This window comes from Tuber melanosporum, assembly GCF_000151645.1.
Source record: "Tuber melanosporum whole genome shotgun sequence assembly, scaffold_75, strain Mel28".
Taxonomy (NCBI): domain Eukaryota; kingdom Fungi; phylum Ascomycota; class Pezizomycetes; order Pezizales; family Tuberaceae; genus Tuber; species Tuber melanosporum.
Window position 1 is genome coordinate 78185 of NW_003299123.1, and position 26740 is coordinate 104924.

The following is a 26740-nucleotide window of genomic DNA, read 5'->3' on the forward strand; positions in this document are numbered from 1 at the left end:
CCCATCTGAGCACCTAGTCTAGATTTGGACTCAAACGTTCGGGATTTTCATGTTGGGGACCCGTGCTAGCACAAGTACAGTCGCACCCCGCTATCCCGGATGGCCAAATTTCACAGATTTCATCCGGGACAACGGGGTATCCACAATGGAGAGACTTAGGTATTACTATCTAAAGAACAATAAACAATATTTAGTCCTATTCCTATCACCGGCAGAAACTTCAAGTTTATCTCAACAAATATTCATAGGCAGTATTGACTCCTCCTTTAGTTGTCCATTTATTAGGAACACATGTAGTATGTTCTTCATCCTCCTCTCCACGACTACTTGTCCCAATATACTCTGCCTCCATCTGCCTGTCTGAGCCGAGGCTGGTAGAACTTTCTTTGCCCTTTACCTTATGCACTTCCCTTTTCCCCCTCATTCCCCCCCTACTCTGACCACCAGTACAGACACCACTGGATCTACCAATCCCACTTGACTCACTGACACTCCTAGGCCCACCAACAATCCAGAATGTCATCCTTTCCTGTTTAAGTCTAGTTTTTTCCGAGAGCCCTGAAGGAATCCGGTACAGCAGGCCAACTTTCTATTGGAACTGTGATTAAGGTTCCCCAAAATCTTCATACGAATCCGAAACCACCCAATTCCAGTTCAGCGGGTGGAATCCTATGTGAATTCAGGGGAGCCCAAGATTTTGTACGGTTCAGCGGGGTATCCGGTTCGGCGTGATCCGGGATAGCGGGGTGCGACTGTACGAAAACATTGTACCGGGTGCTTGTGCTCGTAGAGTGCCCACCACCATACCATAGCCGTAAAAACTCGAATAATCAAACCAGGTACTATGTCCTTGGGGTTACCTCCTCTAGTAAGGTCTATTTTTTTCTCCGACCATTTATGTCTTTCTATCAGGCGCTGGGTACAAGTAGAAGAACTTTTTCTTTACTGTGTTTCTCGCGCCCCTTTTGGAGAGTGGGGAATTCTCAGCCGCAGGTAGGATTGGAGTTGGCTTGCCTCGCGGACGTAACCTATGAGTAGACTGTAACCATACCGGTATCCACTCTGACGATCCACTATCTCCGTCAGGTCTCAAATCTCCGCGATCAGAAACATAAAAATCTAAGAAGGCTTAGTGTTTACCTAACACAGTATAGCTTGTACGTGCTGGGATGGTTAATGAAATTACGGTACGCCCTCCAGTCAATGCGATCTACCGTAGTAGTCTCACCCTACCTAGGCTATTGCACTTTAAGTAAGTAAACACTACCCGTTGCCCTTCTTGGGGGTTTTGTCTCTGATTGCGGAGATTAGGGTCTGACGGAGATAGTGGGTTGTCCGAGCAAATACGGTATGCCTGTTAGGTGGTGCTGCATTTCTACAAGTAGCTCGCTATAAATAAACTCGATTGAAGACTGCACAGCAGACGGTTAGATCATTATTCGAGTTTTTATGGCATTTGCGGCCTCTTTATCTATAATAAGCCATTCATCTCGAAACCGCAGGCATGATAAACTCGGGCGATTATCTTTTTTCCCTCCCCCCTTGCTTCGCTGCTGGAACGTCTGACCGTTGGTTGCGACATTATCGAGGCTGGGTTAGGCATTGGGGCGCGCTATTAGATGAAACAGAGCTTAAGCTCGAGACCCATTCTGGAAACCTTCCCGGCAGAGCAGATATGAAATATGGAAAGGATTTTTTTTACCCTTGCAATACCATTATGAGAAGTTGGGCCGTGCGAATCCACATCATGACGGCAACAGTCAACAGTTTCGGGGCAATGGGGGAATGAATGGAAAGAAAGAACTCTTTGCACGTATAGTACTGAGCAGCCCAGTGACAAAAGTGTCGTTTACGTAATTGAGAGCTCGACTCACCCACTCACCCCTTGTCAACATCACCGGTAATCTCCCATCTACGAGTAACACAGTATCAGGCGAGTAGAATAGAATAACAGGGATAAATCCAACATAATCTTCCAAGAAATAGCCTTTCAAATCAAGATTCAGGTATGATATTAACTCTCAACAATAAATAAAGGACTTCCTCTAGTCTAAAGTTATGAGTGGCTATATCTTCTCCTATGCTAGCATTAGGCCAGGCGTTGATCTGTGGTCGCTTACTGCTTGATTGATTACTCAACCACCAACCCATGGGGGACCCGCGCGGTGAATCCAGGGAGGGCTTTTCTTGTTTCGCTTTTGGAAGGAATTTTGGAGAGTATTAAGCGCTTTTTGGGGTCATACTTACCGGGACGCAGCCCACCAAGCTATCCTGACACCCCCTTCACCAGGACAGCTAAACCCAGACAAGAAATTTTCCAGTGGTTTTACCCACTCTGGCACTTGTACTGTACTCGAGTCGGTGTACCGGTACCAGGACTTTGCTAACTCTGCTGATTGCGGCTCGTTTCCTGGTCCCTGCCAAGAAGTATCTCTCCTGATGGCCTGGGAGGTTGTCTACTACTGTAGCACTCGAGCACTCGCAGAAATACCGAAGAATCCTCGACGAAAGAACTCCACCTGGATCCCGAGTGGTTCCCAAAAGTACGGATAGAACAAATCTCCCCAAAACTAGTATCATATTCCCCGAAGAGTAATTCTCAGTCCGTCAGGAAACCCCTAACCCGGTCACACATCCAGGTACAAGTAGTCAAGGCAGAATAACTGTACGGTGGACTAACCCCACACCTCCAAGTTGATACGAAGCTGTCCCATAAGCTACGTGCCCCCCCCTACAGTCGCATGCGGTAATACAAAACCTGGGATGTTGAGATTAGTTGGTTCCAACACGAAGAAGGATTCCAGGAATGGGGAATGCTCGCCCAGGCTTGGGACTGCCATCTTTTTTTAGGTAAACTTCTTAAGGGGGTTAACGTCCGGTCAAGGCCGCACCACTCGGTGAATTTTCAACAACTTTGCGAGCGTGTTCAGGAACGAAAAAAACCCTTTTATCATACAAAAAGAAGGAAGGTAGAAAGAGTACTCGAAGGAAGGGCGAAGAAAAGAGAGACCCCACCTGCTTAACCTTTACGACTGAGTTTCCCCTTCTCCCAAACGCTGTTCTTCCGGAGAGACCGAAGCGAAAGCGGGGGCGAAAATTCGATTGCGATAATTTATTATTTATTATTTTTTTGAGGAGACAGGAAAGAAGGAAGGCACAAAGATGTCGTACCAATTACCTGAACATCACCAGGGGGGGCATCAATATCCCGAGGCCACTTACTCCCCTCAAGCCATTGGAAACACGCAATCGCATGGTTACCCTCAAGAACAGCAGCCTCACCACGCTGGGTATAACTACAATCCGGACCAGTCCAAGGGAACCGGGTATGTTCCGCCGCATTCACAGGGACATTACCAACATCACCATCCTCAGAAATGGGAGCACGGACTGTGCGGGTGCTTTAGTAAATGCGGAGTTTGTAAGTACACCAACTGAACCGGGCCGGCAGGGGAAAACCTCGACTTTGGATACATATGGGGAGAATTCCACATTGGCTAATTTCGTTCTTAAGGTTGCACTGGTTGGTGGTGTCCTTGCATCCTCTTTGGAAGGACCAGGCATCGTCTGCACAATCCTACGATGAACGGGTATTCGTGCTGCAATGGAGGAGTAAGTTACCCCACGTTACTTTTTGTTATATCCCTTCACGATTCTGGTCTTTTTTTTTTTCTAACCCGCGCTCGTTTTTAGTGTATGGGATACGCCGCCCTTTGCACATGTCTACCTCCTTTCAACTTTATTCTCGGCCTCATGCAGCGCGGTGAGATCAGGCGAAAATATAACCTAGAGGGTAGTGGTTGTGGGGATTGCTGCAAGGCCTTCTGCTGTGGGTGCTGTGCCCTCATCCAGGAAGAGAACGAAGTAGTATCAAGGATGCAAACCACTGGGGGCGGTTACCAAGTCCCTGGAGGTATGCAATACGGGCATTGATGCTCTAGTCTGTATTTCATGTTTAGCATCTGGATTCTCGGTTTATGTTATGGAATATTTTCATTATCAATACTTTAACCTTTTACTCTTTTTATAGGCCTATTTTCCTTTTAATACCAATCTTAAGCTTGTGATATTCCATGAGTGGCTGCGCCGCCTTGAGTTTCTGTTTTTAGACTAGGGATTTCCACACCCCGCCCATTTAGTTCCACCCCCCCTCTTTATTGCTTACTAGAATGTGATGATTGAAGATCGTCGAGGTGGTCTATCATTTCCTGCTCAAAGAGTGGTCCTTAATCTCGGGAACGCGGGCAGAGGATGGGGCGTGTGGGGCAGGCAGTCTCGAGGTTTCCAGAGAGCTCTCTAGCCCCAAAGAAGCCTTCACGGATACCGTAGGACTGGTTCATTCTTACGGGGATTGCCCGGGCTCTGCGGTCATCCTCCGATAGTACCGGACCAAGGCTCCGCAACGGCGCACGGCATGTACAGCTTACTATAGCCGTATACTGATATCACTCATATGGCTCGTGATCACCGACCTTGGGGGCCACCAGTCAATGCCGCTATATATCCTGGATTTCGTTTATCCCTGATGTTCCCACCCCACACGAAGATCGGATATAGGGATTGGGGATTAAATCCCCCCCCTGACTACTAACTACTACTACTACTACCCCAAACCACACGTACGAGTGAGTAGGAATGTACCGTATGATACTCGTACTTGTAAAACTTTTTTTCTTTTCGGCGCGGCTTCCTCCGGTGGAGCCCTGGTTGCCCGTCTATTGGTGCCCGTGATTGTGTCCGATATGTCGGGTCACCCATGACAAACCCCCAGGGTCCTCAACACCACCGCCGCGCGGGGGGGAGGGGGGGGGGGAGTTAATGGGTTGTCGCTCGCCATCCACTTGTATTCACCCTCGCTGCGAAATCCGATTTATCCGCTGTGTTGGATATACCCCATGCGGTCGGTAGGTATGATAATATTCGGGATGCGGCATATTAATTCGTTCGGATAACGTTTTTTTTTTCTTTCCCCCTTCCACCACGGTGAAGGGTGTGACAGTCAGCATTAGGAATAACGCACCTTCCTTTCAAAGTTTCACTTCAGGAAGGGCGATTTCGTGTTCTGGAAGCAAGAATTATTAAATCCTTGTAATAATTCTAATCAGTAGCTGTTGTGGGTTGTTGATGATCGGTTTCATGGTTTGTCACTCGTTCACTCTCTCCCAGAAATGTAACTGGATAGGTTTTTGGGTCTTTAAGTGGGCATCAATCTCTAATAGCTGGTGAATACGGAGGTATTTTGGCCCGTGGGCGGGGCCGGAGAAGGAGGATGTGGGGCTTGAAAACTCGAACAAGTGGGCATTAGATAAAGTGATAAATCGAGTATGAAACTATGAAGGGTGTTGTTGGTTCTGCAGGGTGCAATATATTAGCTTTTTATGCTCCTCTACCATATGCAGCTTCGTAGTTCACTCCTTAAAAAAATTCGGAATTGTACTGATGCATGATGCTCCCGTTCCCGGGCTGCGAACAAAATTTGGTATTACTGTATGCAGCGAGCAAAAAAAATGAGGAATTGGAATAGTTAAGGGTAAGGGAGAAAAGTGCAGAGAAATCGTGCAATATCAATATCAAGTATCATACGTATTAACCAAAATGTTGGACCTGGTGCTTATCCTCCGTACAGAGAAAGTCTCATTCTTTCACAACTTGTTCCTTACACCTTTTGTTGCTTTTAGTTTTCATCTCTTTTAACACTCCTTTCCCATTCTCCTCTCTCATCACTCCTCTCTCATCGTTGACTCTGTACCCAATTCAACTATGGCATGACTCCCTTTCCCATTCCATATTCGTTCCTTTCTCATCTCTTTTGCTTCTCCTCGCATCTCATACTATATATATTGTCCATATTTGCCTTTGGTTTTGTTTCTCGTTCGTGTTTCCTTTTCTTCTTCCCGGATCGAGGATATAAACCTACGAGAGTCCGTGTAATCGAAAAAAACTAAGATTCGCTTCTTACCCTCTCTCAACTCTGTTTTAATAAGCTCCAACACACTTCGCATAGAGCCAGAGTATTGGATAACTTCATCTCGAACCACTTCGATAATTCTTAAAATAGAGGGAAGAGTCTAATGCGCGAGTATATACAGAGAACAATAATGACCTCATCAACCATTAGGAAAGACTTATTTCTTGTATCCAGCCCTTAACGCATCACCACCCTCACACCAATATACGCCTTCAAACCTGACGGGCAGGAAGATACTCGGCTTATGCGATATAGGGGCAGAATAATCAAGAACTAATGAAGAGCTCCCTATCACCCAAGTGAATGCAACCCAATATAAAGAAATGACATAGAACTCGGAAAGTAATGTGTGTGAGATTAGAGAAGGAAACGGTTTGTAGACAGCGAAGACAATATCTTCAACATACTTATTACTACAAATTCGAGTGATATTCAATGATTATCTCTGGAGAACTGTTGGCGGACAATTGTCGCTCCCAAGGATTAGTGCCCTTTGTGTCCCCCTAGATGCCCTGGCGGACTTTAAAGGTCCTTTTTGGAGAACAGGCTAGGCGTAACTATTAACTTCCAGCTGGTCTCGCACTGAAATTCGGTGGACGGAATTGCTAAGGAAGATTGAATAGTAAGGTAAATCGATATGTGGCTAACAAGATGGAGGTCAAGGAGTTCTGGAAACTGTGAGAAGTTGAAGAGATTATAGGTATTCTTTTATATGTATATATAGGTTGTAATGGACCCTCCGGTGCCAGAAACAATGACGTTGGGCAGTCTGATGGAGTGTTGAGGGCCTCTTGGAGCTCTGGAAAGAAATTTAAGCAATCCAACTCACTAAGTAGAATATACTCTTTTCCTTTTAATTATTATAATTGTTCGACGGTTTCTGGTCCGAGTTGCGTAGATCGCCATAGATGCATGGAAAAGGGTGTACTCGCAATTCTCTGACGTTTGTGAACACAACTGGGTCCGCGGACGCAGCCAAGTGCCGTGCATCAGATCTGAATACGGAAGACTTTTGGGGTATTGTTTGTTGAGAAAAGCTCAGGGAGGGGAACTTGCGAGTACTTGAGTTTAGGTCACATTTGCCATTTTATGCGCTGTTACTACTGATGCCATTGGGTTATCTAGCAGATGCTAGTTTATACGGACCCAGTTGTGTTCACTAACGTCAGAGAATTACTAGTAGGGTTGTGAGAGGGGATAGGACTTTAAGCTTTCAGAGAATGGGCTCTAAGATTCTCTTAGATAAGCTTGATATCCGGATGCAACTTGCAGTGCTTATCAAGATTCATTCACCACATACCTGTAGGTTCAAGATGGAGACAATGTTATGGCATTACCTTATCAAGGACTAGAATATGTAATTAGTTTGAGCATGATAGAGTTACCATGCACCTAAACTTTCGCGATAATTGCACCAGTGTACTATCATAGCAGCATCCAAGCCCCGGCTGCAAGTTGGTAGTTGGAATTGCCGGATTGTAATTTTCTTTTTTTTCTTTTGTTTGACAACGTACCAGAAACACCGCTGCTACAATCAGGTAGCCTGAATGCATGTTTTTTTTTTTTTTTTTTTTGGATAGGTTGGAATTTACTTTGGATATCCCAAAAGGAAAGTGGACTACCTGGTGGCTAGGGTAGAATTTATGGTAATATTATAAGTGGTGGCGATTGTGTGTGATATCATAGTGTCTATAGCGTGTCTAGCCCTACCCCTAGTGCTTCCTTGAGATATCTATATTGCCATGAGAGGGTAAGAGATATATGTATCCTTGGTGTGGGTGCATTGGAATGATGTTGAGTACAGAGTTGACCTTCTAGTTTATGTGTTTGTATCTGTGAAATTATTAGACAGCATTGGTTGTGCCAAATACCTGTGGGAATAGAAACATGTGTTTGGGAGGCTCTCCCTCAATGTTAACTCGTATAGGAAATAAAACCTGGCAATTTCTACCAAGTGGTGGCTCGATCGGTATTCCCGGGGAAATTTATATACTCTACCCTATATCTGAACTCTTGATTATAATCCCTTCTCGGGATTTGGACATTATTGGGAGTTAATGGTATGTTTTAACTACGGTGTTTAGGTATGACCGATTTTGGCCAAAGACTGGCCAGGGTGAAATATCGGCTTCCGCCAGCCTACCTGGCAAAGATATTGGTGGTTAAAGCTGATAAGAATAAGCGAGCGGATCAACTTGTTAACGAGGGGTACGGGGAGATCTCCGGCAAAAAACACAAAGCCGTACTCACGGGATCACCCGGACTGTCCTCTCGGCGATTACTTGCGTAGGGCGTCGTTCGGTTATTCGGCCGGTGCACCCTTTACCGGGGAAGAGGGCAAGCGCATTCGAACCAGGCAGAATTTCTCTAGGTCCCCCGTGGCCTTGAACCTGGACGAGGGAATCTCTACAAGCCCCGAGCCTTTGAGGGCCGCGCGGTCTGCCCGCAGCCAACCAGATACAGCTACCCTATCTAGTCTTCACGCTTGTTAAAGGCGCTGGTGTTTATGATACCTATCTGTTTTTTTTTGTTTTTTTCACTAGCAGCTGCTCTGAGATTTCAGGTGCTTGGGAGGGTAGTACTATAAGATTCATAGAAGCGATTTAGTTGGGTTTCCAATAGCCCCCATTGGCTTGATATTATAGAGTTAATTACCTCCGAGCAAAAGGTTACAGATTTGAGGTTGCTAGCCCGTGACGACATCCGCCATGCAAAAAGGCCCTGTATCGAATAATGAAATCCAAAGGGAGGGGGGGTTGGCTGACCGCACCGAGCGATTTCAGTTAACCACTCGGTCTACTAAGCCTGATTCCAGCCCACCCCTTCCAAAGTGGTAGAGTGTCTGCAGAAGAGGCTGCGGTGACCGGATAAAAAGCCTTGGGGAACCTAAATACCGTAAGCTAAAACGTTCCCAGTGCTTTCACAAGATTGTTTGAGAAAGTTCTTATATTTGCTAGTGCGAGTTATGGCGAAAACGGTGACAGTGCTGTTGAAGAAGGCGCAATCGCGGCATTGCAAGATTTAAACTGACTGTAGGAGGAGGGTGATCCTCTTAATAGGCTCCGATACCTCTGATCTTTAGTAAGGGTGGACTCGGATTCTGTGCTCATATCCTGTTAGAAGATAAGTTACAGACTATTTGAAAAAGTTGGAAAATTGCAACTAGCCTATGTGATTCTGATATGGCTTGCCTCTGTTAGTATGTTACCGGAGCCTCTGAGATAGGAGACCTCACCGGAAGTTTCCTGAGATTACTGGGTGGTGGGAATAGTCCCTCTCCTAGATATCTCATAGCACCTATCAGCTAAAAAGCAGATCCGAGAAGCTCGAAACCCGTGACCGGAGAGAGGATAGGAAGTTTTCTTAAGACCTTAAAATATTTCGTAAAGCCATCCTAGAAATCTTGCTTCTGCCAATGCCTAGGAAAAAACTCGGGGAGGTTGTCACATACATTCATGGGTACAGTACCAATCAATTCCCCTTAAACCGCAGATACCCGTTCCGCTATGGTAAGTACTGAAAAATGGACTTTAGAACACCGTAAGTACTATGTATATTGCTCGATACTTCTGTGAACCGCCAGCTCGGAATGTACGGGCGCTGGAAGAAAAGCAGATATCTGCCCGCTTCCGAGTGATCGAGAATGGTTCCTCTGGTTTTGGGGAGCTTCATGGCATGGGTATCCGTTGGCGTGGATTGAGCTGAGAACAAGCGTATGGGCTAACAGCCTCCGCGCCTACATGACTATTCTCGCGCGATATGTTATCTTTACTAGTATATCTTATGGGTTTGGGGGTTAGATGACCGCGCTGTGCAGAACTTAGTGGAGATTCGGAGTGTGCACTTATATTCTAGCCTGGATAGTTGTATCCAACCTAGTAATCGGGACCAGCGAAGGGGTTAATTGTTTGGGATGGGAATCGTCAGGATGAAGAGTGCTTAATGGCACTAAAGTGATGAGAGAAAATAATTAGCCCTATAACCCAAGAATATTTGTCAATGCGCGAGGGATTTAGCCACACATTTAGGAATATACCGAGTGATAAGAAACTGCCCAGAATCCACACTGCCCAATGCTTTGAACCTATCAGGATGTTTTCGATTTCTCTACATGTCCCAGGGCCGAACCGATAATATTTCACTAGCACATGGCATACGCTGAAAGTTATGATGAGCAGCCAGGTCCCCATGAGGTCCGGCTGGGCTGTAGGGTATCTTCTGGCCCGTCGTCTTGCGAATACCGAGGTAGTCTCGGGCTATGTTATTAAGGAATTAGGAGAAGGGGAGTTGCCCAGTGAAGGCTTCCGGAAAGGGATACTTCACAGGTCGTAAAGTTCCTGTCCACCCCACGAACTTCTATGACGCCAACTCCCCGCGATGATGATGGGCCCTTGAGTCCTCCTTCTCAGCAGCTGTTTTTGAGGGAGGGATATAATAAGTGGAATTTGAGGAGATTCTACTGTAAATAACCGTGGGAATTTCCATTATGACATCATCAGGACGCGTGCGGGATTCAAAACAGACACCATCTACTGGCCTTTCATTTCACTCCCCCGAACCGTCCATTCTTACCAACTTGTGAGCCACAATCGACGTAAAAGGGAGCTCCGGCAGCCGCGAGTTCCAGCCCCGTGTAGTGCGCACGCGGAGGTCTATTACTATGGGTACTAAAACGAGCAGAATCATCGCATCGCGCAGTTTACCTTCAAAACTCGAACAACTGAACTCCACTCTGAAACGTCCAAAATTCCTTCACCCGGGCAGGGACTGGGGGGGTGGAGCACTGCGGAAACTGGACCCCCTTAGCCCTAGCTTGCGGCATGAGGAAGAGAAAGGGGGTGCCGCATCTTGCCAGCAAAGGCAACTCCCGCGTCTTGGCAGGAAGTTCGGTTATTCGTGTTCTGGGGTCGGTAGGAGTACTAGTACAGTAGTCTACTCGAGTACACGCTCCCGCTGGACAAAAGCTTTGCTTGGGGAAAGCAGGGGTTTACAGTACCGGTAATGCTCCTCGAATCTCGCATTCCTCATTGCGGGGTCGCTTCTAGAGAGCCTTTTATTGTCTCAGCCCTTTCGGACTTGATTAGTGTTGGAACGGTGGAAGATACCGTAGTGTTCCTTCGCCTTTACGAAGCCACTCGTCGGGACGGACATATCACGTCGTATCCCAAATCAGAACCGGAACAGTCAATTTCAGCATACTAAAGGGTTCTCGGCTCTCTTCAATTTTCGGTTTTCTTTGTATCCCTCACCGCAAATATACTGACTAGTGAAGTATACAATATAACGCCAAATACGATGGGCCACGACCCCCTAGGGCTGAGAGGGCAGGACAATACGATACCTGAATCGGTTTCTTAAGGTTGGATGTGGGAATTCCGTTTTCACCCCCTATACTAATTTACTGCTCTTTGAGCACTCTGAGTGAGTTGGATAGTATTAATCGCCATGGGGGTCACCGGTACTGTAAAAGTTGGGCTGATTCCTATGCTTGGTAGGGTCGTCTTAATGTTTGGATATGCAACACCGTCATGATTTTGACCAATCGGAGAGAAAAAAATATATATCCAAATTAGTTAAAGTCGCGGCCCTGGAATAAATTTTACGTACAAAGTCCAGTGCTGTGGCATCTTGTCAATTGTTATGTGTCAGATTTATAAAATCTTGGCAGGAGAACACTACCCGCCTCAAGGATTCCGGCACGGTAGCCCACGATGTTAATTATGCCCGAACAACATCATCCTTATTGCAACTGCTTTTCTGTGGAGAGCAATGCCCGAGCGAAAGAGGTATGAATTTATTAAAATAAAAAGCAATGGTATACGAAGGACCAAAAGAACTGGAAAGTATAAATCCTATGCATACTCGGGCGAAATCCACTTGGGGGCGCCCCTCCTCTCTCTCCATCTTTTGCCAAACACATGCAATATGCATATCGCTGGAATCACCACAACGGCTGTGAGGAGACCTTGTGTAGTAAATGTCCCTGTGAATCCGACAGTGTCGCACCATGGGGCTATGAAGAACGGATTCGCAAATGCCGACAAATTGAGTAGAACAACATAGAAGCTTATTACCGACATCGCGTGGAGTGGATAGCAGTCTACTATATAGGCACAGATTGCGGTGTTGCCCATTTGGATTCCCGCAGCGACTACATCTGGGTTAGTAACGCTTAGCGCGATTGGAGGATGGTGCGCTTACCCAGGAAGAGGGCTACTTGACCGACCATCCAATGGTAGTGCTTATCCACACTGACTCCCCATACAATCAATCCGACTTTATATGGTTAGCAAGTGGCAGTCCTAGGACTTGTTAGGCTTACCAGAAGTTATGACCGTAGCCGGGTATAAAAGCCACAATCTCATTTCCGCTACCCTTACATTATTGTTTTTCTTCGCAAGTTTAATAACAATCCAATCACCCAACGTCCCTGAGCATAGGACCTCGGAGAAGAGTGTCCCCAAAATCATACCGCCGTACAGAAGGCCTTGTATCTGGGGCCTGTATTCTGGGTATGCTGGCGGGAGGTAGGTTATCACAGACATGATCCACCAGTACCTTTTATCTATTAGGTATCATTCAACTTTTGAGAAATTTTTAGAGATGAGACTAACCATGCAAAAGAGTAGACCACTACGGCAACCGCTACGTTCGGGAATGTCCACATCTCGATAAATCGCACCAAGGTATCCCACGGCTTTGGATGCTCGATTCCCGGAATTTTCCATATATTCAAAAATGGTAATTGCTTGGTTCTAGCAATGTCATTTGAGGCAGATACAGTTGCAGTCTTCTCATTATCGTGGCGGAGCCCAGAGGATGTTGGTAGCTGGGAAAGCATGAGCCTTCTTGGATAGAGGGTTTCCGGAAAGAAGAAGATCTGCGCAATCAACAAGACGGCGAAAAAGATGGCCGTAAGCCAAGCCACCCAGTATTGATCCACCAGAGTGACGAACCCGCCGACTGCGAGGGTTAGCTTTTGAAGAATTTAGGGGATTGGCATGGGCATACTCAAAGGACCGACCAGCAATCCCATGTCTATCGCCAGAACCCACAAACCGAGCTTTTGCCCACGCTCGTGCTCAAAGAAGAGATCGTTCACAACGGCCATTCCGACAGTTGAAGCTGGTGCAACCCCAAGACCTTGGAAGAATCTAGCAGCCATGTAACTACTATACGTCTTTGCAACAGCGCTACCGATAGTAGCCACCAGGGCTATTATAGTGCCGATAATTAAGATGATGCGACGTCCATAGATATCCGATAAGGATGACCAGACAAGTGGGCCCACGGAAAGCCCCAAAGCTGGGAGAGCGACTGTCCAGTTCACTTGGGAATACGAGATTGAGAATTGCTCTTGCAAGAGAGCGAAGGATGGCACGGTCGTGGTGGTGATGTATGTGAACAAAAAGTACCTACAAAGTCAGATGTGAATGGCGACACCACAAGGACGAAAGGACAAAATCACATCCACATGACAATACCCAAAGCTGTCCATTTTTGCCATCTAGGAAAGTTCAAAGGGTCCAAAGGATCAGCGGTGGGTTTTGGATGAAGCTCAATACCATCTTTGGCTGGAGTGTATTCCTGCACGAACCCAGCCTCGTGGTTGTTATCGTAAGCGGGAATCCCGCTCTCGACAAAAGGCTTGTTCTGCTGCGCTTCCTCCTTCGACATATTTGGTCTGTTGTGGGATATCTCGCTGGATCGGCTAGCTAGCTGTCGCCGTATTTATCAAGCGATATAGGGGCTTAGTCCCAAGAGATCTGGAATTTGCTGTGTCTTTGCCCTGAGATTCTGTCGCAGTGGGATTATTCTCTGATATCTATCCGCACGCTGGAATCATACCAGGGATCACAAGAAAAGGGGACGAGCGCTGGAACCGCGTATGGAGTGGTCTTGGGCTGCACGAGAGTGGGGAAACGGTCCCCCACTGGCAAGCAAGCGGGCAAATTCCAGAACGCAAATAACAATAGCAAGTGGAGCAAAGGCGACGATTGAAGCGTGTATCAGTACTAAAGACAGTTGGTCATGGCTCACGGGTGAGATAACGCTTAAGCGCTGATGCGATTCCTTTTCCTCTTTTGTGGAGCACGAGATCTAGGAACTGGTAGGCGACCCGGAATGCTTGACACGGCCTCGACATGGCACGTATGATCTCGGTGTGTTTGAGATATCATAATGGAATAATTATCGCGGGGTTACTAAGATACCGCACTCTGCAAATAGTTATCTCGATTGCAGGGCCGATGCCGCACCAAGCACAGTAAGTTCACGGCGACATACGACCACCTGTATGGTACCCCACAGTACCGGTACCAGATTCGAAGTCTGAGCGTGCAGTCAGCGCAACACAAAAAGGTTACGGTAGGTAGCGATCGTCAATACCACTCCAATTGAACTATTACTACGATAGATACGTTTGCTCGTACAATGCCGGTACTTGTAGGGTACCGTACTCGAGTAGAGCTTGGAGATATAGTTGATCGGTTGGATGGAGGTGCAAGTATCCCGTTAGAGGCATCGTTCCGCATCCGACTCTTATTCGTGGGCCGGACGCCTGGCGGGACATGGGTCTCAATGGCGGTGCTCGAGTAGAGGATTGGAGCGTGGGTGTCTCGATTGCCCCATGCCGAAGTCTACGCAACAACGAGTTTATCCAATCCTACGGCAGGATCGACCAAGTTACAAGCACGAGATTCGCGCAACTCATTGGGCAACCTACAAACACGGGCTGCGATCCTGACTCATCCACACCACTGAACGGTTTGATACTTGCACTACCAACAAATCTGCACTATCGTCTCCGAACCAACCCCCTCTCTCCCTTCCCTCCCGTCCTGCTTTCCCCGACAATTCCCCATCCCCGGTCACAGTCCCACCATGATTACCTTCCATTTCACTCTCCTTGGTGTGCCGCTGGGCCCTTCATTACTTTTACGTAAAATCCCCCGATAAGCAAACGTACATGCATTGGCGCGTGGGAAAAAAGGAGGGTTGATTCGAAACCCCCGTTTGGGTTGGCTGGTCCTGGCAAGCACCGAATATGGTGCGGGTTCCTTGATGGTTGGATGCGGTAGGTATCGGACCCTCCTTGCGAGGGTTGAGACGTCAAGCTGTTGGGGTATGGTGGGGAAGCTGCGGTATGAGTACAAGTACTACCGTAGTACGGTACATGAGAAGTTCGCCCCTTGTCTGGTACTCGAGTACCGTAGACCGATTGAGTAATATTAGGTAATTCCGAGGTAGGGGAGTGGAACTTTACTCGAGTACGACAAGGTGGAGGGGTAGGGCTGGATTAGGTAACTGGACGGGAGGAGGAGAGAAAGAGTAGGGATGAAAGCAGAAATGAGCGGCACCATGCCCAAGCGTTGCCGCAATGTGCGGAAAGAGGGAGAAATTCCGGGACATTTCTGAGAGTTTGCTGCATCGATCTTGGTGTTGATCTTGGGCTTTCCTCACCCCTCCCTTTCCTAGGTTTTAGTTTCGGGGGTGCTCTTCGGTCTGTTTCGGGGGCTGCGGATCATTGGCTGCATACTGGTTTCTGTTCTATATCATGCCTTGTTCCACGCTGGTCTGTCGTCTACCCTGTTTGTCAGCTACTCGAGGACAGCAAAGTACCGCATTAACTGGGGAGAACCGACAGGTGCCAGTGTGTTCATATATGATTTCTTTACCCTGGCTTTGTCTCAAAACCGCAATAAAACGCTATATCCTAACTCTATATATCTAAGGCTAAACCGTTCAGGGCCCTCACTTTTTGACGCAATTGTGAGTTTCACTTAAGCCGCTTCTTATTTCAACGTGAAGGTGTCTGCCTGTTCTCCCCAATTCGTGCGGTATTATATACTGCAGTGTAGGGCGGCGGTAGACGTCTATCTACGAGCACCTTCCCGTCTGCCTGTAAAATTGCAAAAAGGGTAAATATCCCCCAGGACGACGGACACACAAACGTACCTGTACTGTACCTACACCATCGAACGTCGAACTGCCGACCCCCATCTGTGGTATCTGAGCTCTCGCATCATACTTGAGCTTCACTCATGGATCCTACTACCACTCCTTCATCTTCATCCACCGCTACCACAAAAATGTCCTCCTGGCTCCCCCTCCCCCTCGGCGAGACAAACCCACTGGAAACGGACGAGCACACTTCCCTATTACCAAAGCCCACAAACCACGACAATGAATCAAGAAGCGTACTCTCAGAATTCACCCTCCTGCTCAAAAACAGCATCCCCGTAATCATCGCCTACACGTTACAGAATTCCCTACAAACCATTTCCGTGTTAATAGTCGGCCGCCTCTCACCCGAGCACCTCGCCACTGCTGCATTCTCTTACATGTTTGCCATGTCCACAGCCTGGCTGATCGCTTTAGGGGGAACAACAGCGCTGGATACACTCTGCTCCTCATCCTACACCGGTAGTAAAAACCCCCACGAACTCGGCATCTTATTACAGCGTGCTTTCGTAGTGTTGGGAGTATTCTATATTCCAGTTGCAATCTTATGGTACTTCTCAGAGGGCGTCTTTCTGCGACTTGGCCAGGATCCCAGTCTCTCCGCCGATTCCGCTACCTTCCTACGGTGCTTAATACCCGGCGGCCTGGGCTATATATATTTCGAAGCCGGGAAGAAGTTCCTCCAGGCCCAGGGAATTATGCGCGCGGGGACTTATATCTTGCTAATCACGAGCCCGTTGAATGCACTGTTGAACTGGTTGTTTGTCTACCCTTTTGGTATGGGGCTTATCGGCGCACCGATTGCGACTGGCATTACATACTGGGTGGGGTTTTTAGGGATTATGGGGTATGCTCGGTTTTCTCGGGGGTGGACGGCTTGGGGCGGATGGGATAGAGCGTGCTTCAGGAATATGGGTGTGTTTGCGAGGTTGGCGGGGTTGGGGGTCGTTATGGTTGGGACCGAATGGGTATTTGTCGCTCTCCCACCCCGGAGGAGGCGAGCGCTGATGATAATTATAGTGGGCGTTTGAAATTGTCGCCCTAGCAGCCGGGAGGTTAGGTACCGTGCCCCTCGCCTCCCAATCAGTAATTATGACAACAGACCAAGTTCTCAACACAATTCCCTTTGGCATCGGCGTCGCAGCGTCCGCCCGTGTGGGAAATCTCCTCGGAGCACGAGATGCAAAAGGTGCTGCGAGAGCAGCCAATACTGCTGCTGTCCTTAGCATTGTTCTCGGAGCGGCAGTGATGGCAGTAATGCTCATTGTGAAAGACTACTACGCAAAGATCTTCAGCGACGACGTCCGCGTCATCAAACTCACCGCACAAGTCCTACCGCTCGTCGCACTATTTCAAATTGCAGATGGGCTAAATGGTTTCCCTCCCAAACTTCTGCCCTCTTTCCGATGGCACGGCTAACAATTTGCAGGCAGCTGCGGTGGAGCACTAAGAGGCATGGGCCGTCAACATATTGGCGCAGCAGTGAACCTTGTCAGTTACTACTTTGGTGCCCTGCCGTTAGGTATCTGGCTCGCTTTCCACGGCTGGGGGCTTAAGGGCCTTTGGGTCGGGCAGTGCATAGCATTGTACCTTGTCGGGGCAATGGAATGGGCCCTTGTGGGGTTTAGCAATTGGGATAGACAGGTCGTGAAGGCGTTTGAGAGGATGGAAAGCGATGAGCGGATCGAACAGGGGGGGCTCTGATGGTTAGCACTTTTGCTGGTAGAGAGGGTAAATTTTTTTCCATAGTTAGGGAGTGTATCTCGAGTATCATATGCTGGATAGATGGACGATAGAAGAAATGATTAAACGAACAAATTAACCCATTAACTTGGCGCATAACACTCGGCCTTGTGGACCATTAATACCCCTAAAGATAAGGTAAATGGTGAAATGTCAGGCAAAAGGCAAAGTTATTATGACCACACCACTACAAGTGGAACACGGCGCATACTACATTACGGTAGTCCGCTCGAGCACAGTAACCGTGGTAGTCCCAACTGCCAGATTCTAACCAATCACCCACGGATCAAATATTATCCGCGTCACCCTCCTACCAACCCCTTCCCTCGCATGCACGCATCCAATTCCAACCAATCCCATTCATCAAACGAGCATTTCCCCGTTATCTCGCGTCCCCGAAGCCACCAATCCCGACTACAGTGAATGCCATTCCCCATCCATCCAAATTTCCACCCATTTTTTTCTCTCTCTCTCATATCTACCGCCATTTCAACCTGGTTCACAAAAAGAAGGTTCACAGCGTAAGCTGCTCGTGGTGAGGCAAGTGAGGATTGATTAGTCTACTTCCGAGTTTCCATTAGCTAAGAGAGATAAGGTAACGAGAACGATTTCCTAAACGTAAGGTGAATCAAATTGTCACGGGAAAAGTGGGGTTACGTAAGAGTGGGAAAAATCCCACCATGACATACTCGCAGTAGTAAGTGTTACTGTACTCATACTGTACTCATACAGGTGAATAGTCTAAAAGAGGAAGTTCGGAGGATGCGTTCGTTAACTCGCTGGCCCGTATCATTGCTTAACTAGGGTTTCGATGGGAGGGGGGGCCGGGAATCATCGATTGGGGAGGAGTGTTGTGGTGAATGTGTCTGATCTATTGTGGATCGGCTATCATTTTGGCGGATTGACCACCGTTTATTCTACTCGTGTTGGCTGGCCGGGGAAATTATTAGGTGCGGGAAGATTTCATCTCGATTTCCCATGCTTTTGAGTGCTGTGAGTACAGTACAAGTACTGCGCTGCGCAGTATTGTATCCTACGTAGGTGTGCTGGAAGCTGACGGTGAATTTAGCTAACTAGCTACTGTCCTCGAGTAGCTAGCGAGCACGGAGCAGCACAGCAATGGCTGCCATGCTCTCCCGGAAGATCTAGTGTGTGGAACAACGCAATGCACTGACCAACACTTCCATCTCAACTTTTCTGCTTATAATAACCTGCTCTATAAACCTGAGTAACATCGGCGGCCGCTGATGTTAATCTATTACGTACGAGAAATCAACCCCTTTCCGACAAATTGGTGACGGCAATTACATTCATCCTAGGTACCTGACGTACTGTACGTTGGCCATGGCCTTTTCCATTGTTTTTTATGCCCTTAGCTTTGAAACGTGTAGTTGGGTCCGGGGACTACAAATATCTAGGTAGATAACGTGAATTGGGTCGATTAAATACGGGAAGAGAGAGAGGTCAATTGAAGAAAAGAGGAAAAAAAAGATACATCAAGTATGTTTACCAGGACTTTACTTTTCACCGCGTTGGTGGGGTTGGGCGGCGGAGGCGTAGCTTGGGGACATGAGCATTCCGGAAGTTTGCAAGAACACTTGGGTGCCCAAGGGCCGCATAGAGAGAGACTGTGGTATAATGTCTTGCCGGGGGACGGGGGGACGCAGGTATTCCTCTATTGCTTTCTCTCTCCACTACTCAATTGCGTAAGTGGTGAAGCTGATGATGAGGGAATGTTGCAGGCAGACAGCGTCTTTAGTGGGATCTCAACGTTCGGGAGGTTACCGTACTTTCCGTGTCTATCTTCCGATAAGGAGAAATTTGATATCGCCTTCTTGGGTGCTCCTCTCTTCCACCAGTTGTAGCGGTAGCAATAATTAACGATCCCAGGCGCCCCTTTTGACACCGGAACCTCCTACCGCCCCGGCGCACGTTTCGGCCCATCCGGAATCCGTCAAGGTTCCCGCCGCCTGAATCTCTAGTATCTCCTCCCACCCCCCTCTTGTAACTAACAAAACCTGTATCCCCAGGCTCACACAAACTCTGCTTCAGCGGCGGCTATAACACTCTTCTTTCCGTGAACCCCTTCAACTCCTGGGCGCGAGTGCTGGACTGCGGTGATATCCCCGTAACGTCCTACGATAACGCGTACGCCATCAAGCAAATTGAGCAGGGACACTACAGTCTCTTGTCCAGGACGCCAGCCTACGAAGCGGACGAGGGGCGAAAGGGCCCGGCGAAGGGTGGGAAGGTGTTGCCTAGGATTATCACGCTTGGGGGTGATCACACGATCGTGCTGCCGATTCTTAGGAGTGTGAAGAGGGCTTATGGACCGGTTTCTGTTATCCATTTTGACAGCCATCTGGATGTGGGTCCTGCTTTTGAGGTGGCGAGCGCAAGGAGCGAGAGCTGATAATAGAGCGTGAATAGACTTGGGTGCCAAAAGTATTCGGCGGTGCACCGACTGAGCAGGCTTCTGTTAACCACGGGACTTACTTTGTATGTTTCTTCCTTCCTTCCTTCCTACCTTCCCCCACCCTCTTCCGCTTTCTACATACTGATATTTCTTAAAAAGTGGCACGCATACAAAGAAGGTCTCCTAAAAAATAATACCAACATCCGTACTGCCCCCCTCCCCCCAATCCCTGTCAATGCAGGACCGACTAACGCCCATAAGACGCCGGAATAAGAACTACACTGTCCGGCCCTAGCGATTACGAAAATGACGCCGTCGTCGGCTTCAACCTCATAGAGGCGCACGAAATCGACGAAATTGGCGTCGGTGGAATAGTTAAGAAGATCCGGGAGAGGGTTGGTGAAGGACTAGTCTACCTCTCAATTGATAGTACCTCTCACCCTTCTCCTCCTCCTCGGTGTGGGGGGAACGATTGCTAATGCGTGTGGGTGAACAGTTGACTCGTTGGATCCGGCATTCGCGCCTGCGACCGGAACGCCCGAGACTGGGGGGTGGAGTACGCGCGAGTTGAGGGCTATCATTCGCGGCTTGGATGGGCTGCAGTTGGTTGGCGCGGATATTGTGGAGGTTGCGCCAGCTTATGATACTAATGCTGAGCTGACGACTATGGCTGCTGCGGTGAGTCTCTTCTTTGCGTTGTTGGTTGGCGATGGTGATTTGGGGCTAATTAGCATTTAGGATGTGCTGTTCGAAGTCATGAGTGTCATGGTCAAGACGCCTTTGAAGAGCGTTTGATAGATTTTGTCGATGCCAGAGAGATAGGTGGGTGTCTATGATCGAAAGATAAATAACAATGACATCACGAGAACTCACTCGTGTCATAACCCTCGTTATAATCATTTCCCACAAAGCTCCTCACAATCGTATCAAGTGAAGCCCAAGATGTGATAACATGGATGGCGAAACAAAATAATATGCACGCTGCAGAGCGGGCCGCGGACATATCTGCTACAGCACAGGTCTCTTCGAGGAAAGGCATCCGCGAAGACTCCCGCTGTGAGGGACATGCTATCTTGGATGTTCTGTAGCAGTAAGAAGCAGATGCCCCACAGGATTAATCCGCTTCGCAGCGATAAACGTGCTGAATAGGGGAGTGGCGGGGTTTATCGAGTTGCGAAATGGGGTTTGTGTGGGTGAGGCTCACCCGGAACACGTTTGTGATGGACATATCCGGGGAATCGGCGCCGTGGTTTGCCATTAGGATTCCCGGGGAGCGATGGTGGTGCCCACGGACGTGGGGGCGATGGGAGGGTTGTAAGTCATCCAAGTCAGACGCGAGGCGGCAGTCCAAGTGTGGCTCGTATCGTCGCCATGCGTCCATACGTGTGGGGTGAAGGTGGGGCAGGTCAGCCCAGCGCTCAAAGTCGGATTTCGAAAAGGTAAACGTCCTCCGTCGTTTCGCGCCGGGATTCCAGGAAGGGCTCTATCGCGTCGCCGGGTGTTAAGAGCAGCGGGCCGACCCGTGATTCCTTGCTAAAAATTGGAGAAGCGTTTCCCATATTATCACCGTGGGGGGTGTGATACACCAATCTAGAGAAAACACTTCCCAAGCCCCCTTCCGCTCAGAGAATAGTTCGCAGAGATCTAGGGTTACCCCCATCAGCGTGCCCTTGGGGTGGTAGGCCTGGGCGGTTGTGGTCCATCACTGTGTGCATGTTGAAGAGAGTGCCGGGAGGACGGTCCCCAGCGCTCACGCCGCTGACCGAATACTCCCTGCGTAGGGGCAAGCTCCGTAGATTCTACCGTGAGGAGACTAAAACCTGCATATTCATGAGCCGCATGCAATTTGTCCACTTCATTCCTCGTCAGCGTACAGATTGTTTGCGCAGTGTACGTTATCGCCGTCAGCATGCCCACCGAAAATGCGGCTAGCAAGACAGACGTACCCCTTCGTTTGATGCCGAATTTCACGGCTTTTTAGTATGCGCCCGGCATTGTGATCAACAAAAGCCATCCCTAGATACAGCTATGACATCGGGTTAACTGAAGAATAAGTCACGCTAATCGTGATATGAAAAACCCCTGTGCTTGAGAAGTGGTGTAAATTTAGTGCCCAGAACGGTGACTTTTAGCTTAAGCAACGAAATCAAACGGAGGGACAGCATTGGCGCCATCGACACACCCGCAATCACCGGAATACTCGTAGACTATGCATCCCCGAAACATCAAACGTCCGCTTACTCAGCAATAGAAAGACCCCAAAGCACCGAGCACCAACCGGGTCCCAAACAACCGAAAGAATAAATTCCCCGCACGCGAGCCAGTGAAGATCCGTGCTCGGGAAGCAGACCCCCCAGGTGCCAAGGCAGTACCTGGCAGTCCGCGTTCGTGACCGGTTCCGCCCTCGGACTCGGAGTCTCGGTATCCACGTTCGGGGGAGTCTTGGTCTTTGTGTTCGTCCTCGCTGGAGAAGTATCCGGCTTCTTGGTTGGAAGACGTACGAGTACCAGTAGGTAGGAGGGGCGTTTCACGGCGGGGGTACGCGGGTGGAGGGTCGTATGCTGGTGGTGGGTCAGTATGCGTTGGTGGTTCCGGCGGAGGAGATGGTGGAAGGGGGAGATGTCGGTGAAGTCGGGACAAGAGGGACTGCTCGAGTAACGGGGTGGTCGGTTGCATGTCATCTTGTTCTGAAGAAATTGGCTGCACTGCAGCGGTTGTGTTGATGGGATCGATCTGTGGAATGGTGTTGCCCCTTTTTGCGGCTCTGTTGGATGTAGGGGCGTGAAGGTGATTTTATGGGATAGATGCTCTTGGCAATGGAAGGATAGGGGATTACGGTACCGATAGGCTGCAGGATTCATTGCTGGAGGTGAATTAATTGGGGAGGTTGACTACCGGCATGTGTCTGGAGCACGGATGGCTGGATCGTGTGTTCTCCGGGGTGGTCTACAGTACCCAACGAGCATGATACCGGTACTGTACAGTATTAAGTAAGTTAGCATCACCACACCATATAACGCTCTCCCAGAACCCCCCACAAAGAAAACTCTCCAGGAACCTCCTAAGCCAAGTAGTGCTGATAACTCAAAGTTTAAAGCGAAACCCCAAGACAAAATTCCCGTCCCCACGATCGCGCACGCAATAAATTCTCCGACAAATCAAAAACAGAGAGGATCTACCCCGGCTCAGATCTCTCCACAGCCGCCGCCAAGCCTAGCCGCCAAGCCACGAATGAGCCTCCATGAAACCCCAGTGTCAAACCTCACTCGCGCACTCATCATCTCTCGAAAGGATGAATAGTGTACCACACCTCACCGTACTAGTCCGGTCTCGGGATTCAATAACAAATGATAGCCTTTCTATTGACTGTTTCCTACCGATCCCCCTCCCCCGGTAACTACTTTATGCCGGATCATGACCTACTGAGAACGCACAAAAAAAGCACATATCACACAAAATAAGCGGAGGGATGTTCGGTGGCTACAGCTTCAGCACGGGTGCGCACCCAATACGGTATAGACTGCTCTGTGTTGGACCAAGTCCGGAACCCTCGATCGCCTCGGATAGTTGGTTTGGCCTAGGTTATTTCTGTGCCCCGGTGCGACACGCCTAGTTTTATGCCATCCTACTCACTAACGTTTCCCCTCAATCCACCCCCCCCTCAGGTGGGCAGGGAAATTTCTCCCCCTCCTCGAGAACCGGTCTCTGGTAAACCTATACCGTAGCCGTTGCGTGGTGGTGGGGGATTTCCATTGCTAGAGGCGTTCCTTTTGGCCTGGCACAATTTACCTCCTTGTCGAGTGGGGGTCGATGACTGCCGACGATTGCCAGTTACTACTGCAATGACGCAAAAACGCCACTGCATTGTTGGGGGGGCTGTGAAGCATGGTGAAGTGTAAGTTTACTTTTGCGGTGAAAATGAGGTTGGGGTGGAGAAGGGTTGGTAAGGATTATCCCCTGGACTGTTGAGGGGGTCTGGTAAAAGTTCTCTCATGCATTAGTGCTTACAACTAGGTTAAGTATGGCTAGTATGCACATGATTTTTAAAATTGAATATTTGCCACTGACGACAAGCATAACTATTAGACAGCTTTATCAAATTTCAACTTTCCTACTCTGCACCTTGAGCCTGATTGACAAATCTATGCCATTGAAGAAAGCATGGACTCGGACTGTTCTTATTAGTACCACAAAGTGCGATTGGAGGCTTGCATGTTGAACACTGAAATTGAGTAAGTTTCGGCTGACGACGTCCTTCTGTTTTACCCAACTGGAAATTAAATCAACAGATAGCACACTCCCTTCGCTTGTAACCAGCAATTTGAATCAGAGTATGATCTGGTAACTGAGTACTGGTTGTAGCTATCACAGGAGTAGTTTGTAAGCTGCTACTGTTGTGATTTGTAGTCTGTACTGATGCCCAGGATTGATGGAGGTTGCTGTATTTGGTAAATAACAGGCGGGAGGTTTTTAATCTGTAATACTGAGTAAACTGTGGCTGAGCGGGTATTCTTGCTAGGGTACAGGATTTAGAGTGTTGGCATGAGTGATTAAATTGGTGAGAATCGGTGTTGGAGTTGGAATTATGGCAATTTGAAAGCTGTCGAAATAGAGTTTAACAAACAACTCTGCAGAATAGGCTTGGGCAAGAGAATGCGAGAGCAAATCAGATGCTTGTAGCTGATGGGAATCAAGTAGCTGATTAAGCTTCTGATTGCGTGCCATCTGAAATAAGACATATGTGTTCATGATAGATGTATTAATAAAAAAAAACAGAAATGCTAACCAATTTTACCTTGCTCTCTGATGGCTAGTATATGATGCACGGTGTTGATCAGCAAGATCCACACTATTCATATGATGATTATAGTCATCAATGATCATAGGAATATAGCTAGACCTCCTTTCATTTTCACTAAATGCTCTTCAGACCATTGTTGCATTGGAGCTAGTAGAATGAGGTTTCCGCTATATTGTCTATGTAAGCTCATTCCATGGATGAACAGTAGATAGCATTCGGACAATATTGTTGTCCATCCAATGAAGGCATAAAACACCCAGTAGTGATATTGTACTACGAATAACATATTCATCCATTGTATTCCAATCAACAATCTCATCATTGGACTTTAAAGCTGGAGGATATTTGGGCCTGTTAATACGTATTGTACCACATGCCCCCATACCAAGCTCTCGGAGCTTTTCGAAAAGAGGGATAGTAGTAAAACCTTTATTCATATAGATGATATCGTGGCTGGTATGTGGTATGGGAGCATTCAAAGGAGTTACTAGAAGACTTCTGCAAAGCTGAATAACTGCAGAGCTCGTAGGTGATAGATCCGGCTGTCGAATTAGATCCGCAAATGACTTTTTGCAAGAAAAAAGTATCCAATCAATTGTATATCTAAAGGTACTCTCATATTAGAATCCAAGATTAAAGATTATAAGGTTAAATTTACTAAGTAGTCTTGGAAACCTACCCCTTATAGCATACCGCTATAACTTTATAGCTAACTGGAATTGGCTTGGTGGGAAATTGTACTGTAAGTTGACTACGTCCGTAACGATCCCTTCTTGGATGGTTAGTTCTTGTCGATGGGGAACGATACTTTTGTTCTTTTTCTATTTCTTTCTTCGTCTTATGATAGCACCAGGCCTCTGCCTATGTTACCGATAGTACAAGACCTTTGCCTTCTATTGGGAATGCCTATTGTAACCTTTCTCTAACTCTTCTCTGTGAAGAGCTTTCCTTTGCATGATAATAACATTGTGATAAAGATAAGGATCGTAAAGATGTTTTATATTCGTTAAAGTAATAAGTAGGAAAAGTACTTAGAATTCAATCTAATTTTATTTATACTAGTACTGCCAACACTGACATAGGACTAGTGTAACGTGTTCGCAGGATGCTAATCACGTTATCGGTAATAGATACGATAGTTGGCAGGTGGCCTGCTCTACCAGAGAGGAGGCGAGAGCTGAGAACTAAAGGAGGCTTCGAGGGTGTACTGGGGAACAAAGAAGTAACCGTTCAACCAAGTATATTGAAATACTGTCTGTCGAAGTCTGTCTTTTCTATCATAGAAACAGGCGGTCTTTAAATACACAATTCTGTTCATGTCTAGCATGAACGAAACTAATCAAAGGTATCAATTGATACTCTTTGGTAAAACTCCTTAAGTATCAAAGCGATACTTAAAACAAAACATAAAACAAAGCAAGTATCAAACGATACTTAAAACAAACCAAGTATCAAAGCGATACTTAAAACAAAACATAAAATAAAACTAAGTATCAAACGATACTTAAAACAAACCAAGTATCAAAGCGATACTTAAAACAAAACATAAAACAAAACCAAGTATCAAACGATACTTAAAACAAACCAAGTATCAAAGTGATACTTAAAACAAAACATAAAACAAAACCAAGTATCAAACGATACTTAAAACAAACCAAGTATCAAAGCGATACTTAAAACAAAACATAAAACAAAACCAATAACCGAGTACCTGTACCGGTTACAACTAGTCTCCCCTGCGCCCCATAAATCAAACTATCTAAAATACACTACCGCAGACCATTCTGCCTCACAGCTACTCTCTCCAAACATAAATCCAAAAATCACTACCTAAGCAGGCTCACAGGCG

General features: G+C 47.6%; 4 protein-coding genes; 3 read left to right on the plus strand and 1 right to left on the minus strand.

The window, feature by feature from the left end:
- The first annotated feature begins 2938 nt into the window (after positions 1-2938).
- GSTUM_00010775001 (uncharacterized protein) lies at positions 2939-4074 on the plus strand. XM_002841508.2 has 3 exons: positions 2939-3421; positions 3515-3612; positions 3694-4074. The coding sequence occupies exons 1-3, from the start codon at positions 3163-3165 to the stop codon at positions 3931-3933; spliced, it is 597 nt and encodes a 198-aa protein (XP_002841554.1). The 5' UTR covers positions 2939-3162; the 3' UTR covers positions 3934-4074.
- A 7673-nt stretch (positions 4075-11747) lies between these two features.
- On the minus strand, positions 11748-14507 carry GSTUM_00010776001 (uncharacterized protein). XM_002841509.2 has 7 exons: positions 14357-14507; positions 13437-14299; positions 12980-13383; positions 12583-12931; positions 12291-12526; positions 12170-12244; positions 11748-12119 (listed from the first exon to the last, which is right to left on the minus strand). The coding sequence occupies exons 2-7, from the start codon at positions 13643-13645 to the stop codon at positions 11821-11823; spliced, it is 1572 nt and encodes a 523-aa protein (XP_002841555.1). The 5' UTR covers positions 13646-14299; positions 14357-14507; the 3' UTR covers positions 11748-11820.
- A 1356-nt stretch (positions 14508-15863) lies between these two features.
- On the plus strand, positions 15864-17749 carry GSTUM_00010777001 (uncharacterized protein). XM_002841510.2 has 3 exons: positions 15864-16899; positions 16952-17306; positions 17361-17749. The coding sequence occupies exons 1-3, from the start codon at positions 16060-16062 to the stop codon at positions 17633-17635; spliced, it is 1470 nt and encodes a 489-aa protein (XP_002841556.1). The 5' UTR covers positions 15864-16059; the 3' UTR covers positions 17636-17749.
- Positions 17750-19176: 1427 nt separating this feature from the next.
- On the plus strand, positions 19177-20989 carry GSTUM_00010778001 (uncharacterized protein; the record flags this gene model as incomplete). XM_002841511.2 has 9 exons in its annotated part: positions 19177-19341; positions 19417-19513; positions 19565-19655; positions 19727-20042; positions 20105-20173; positions 20250-20295; positions 20352-20519; positions 20587-20768; positions 20829-20989. The coding sequence occupies 9 exons, from the start codon at positions 19177-19179 to the stop codon at positions 20883-20885; spliced, it is 1191 nt and encodes a 396-aa protein (XP_002841557.1). The 3' UTR covers positions 20886-20989.
- Positions 20990-26740: the final 5751 nt, after the last annotated feature.

What these genes read in the sequence shown, in the direction of transcription:
- GSTUM_00010777001 (XM_002841510.2), top strand. Translation starts at nt 16,060, where the DNA reads ATGTCCTCCTGGCTCCCCCTCCCCCTCGGCGAGACAAACCCACTGGAA. An exon ending in TTATGGTTGGGACCGAATGG is followed by an intron (nt 16,900 to 16,951) that starts GTATTTGTCGCT and finishes TGATAATTATAG; the next exon opens with TGGGCGTTTGAAATTGTCGC. An exon ending in AATTGCAGATGGGCTAAATG is followed by an intron (nt 17,307 to 17,360) that starts GTTTCCCTCCCA and finishes AACAATTTGCAG; the next exon opens with GCAGCTGCGGTGGAGCACTA.
- GSTUM_00010776001 (XM_002841509.2), bottom strand. Translation starts at nt 13,645, where the DNA reads ATGTCGAAGGAGGAAGCGCAGCAGAACAAGCCTTTTGTCGAGAGCGGG. An exon ending in GTGGTCTACTCTTTTGCATG is followed by an intron (nt 12,527 to 12,582) that starts GTTAGTCTCATC and finishes AATAGATAAAAG; the next exon opens with GTACTGGTGGATCATGTCTG. An exon ending in GGCTACGGTCATAACTTCTG is followed by an intron (nt 12,245 to 12,290) that starts GTAAGCCTAACA and finishes AACCATATAAAG; the next exon opens with TCGGATTGATTGTATGGGGA.
- GSTUM_00010775001 (XM_002841508.2), top strand. Translation starts at nt 3,163, where the DNA reads ATGTCGTACCAATTACCTGAACATCACCAGGGGGGGCATCAATATCCC. An exon ending in CTTTAGTAAATGCGGAGTTT is followed by an intron (nt 3,422 to 3,514) that starts GTAAGTACACCA and finishes TTCGTTCTTAAG; the next exon opens with GTTGCACTGGTTGGTGGTGT. An exon ending in ATTCGTGCTGCAATGGAGGA is followed by an intron (nt 3,613 to 3,693) that starts GTAAGTTACCCC and finishes GCTCGTTTTTAG; the next exon opens with TGTATGGGATACGCCGCCCT.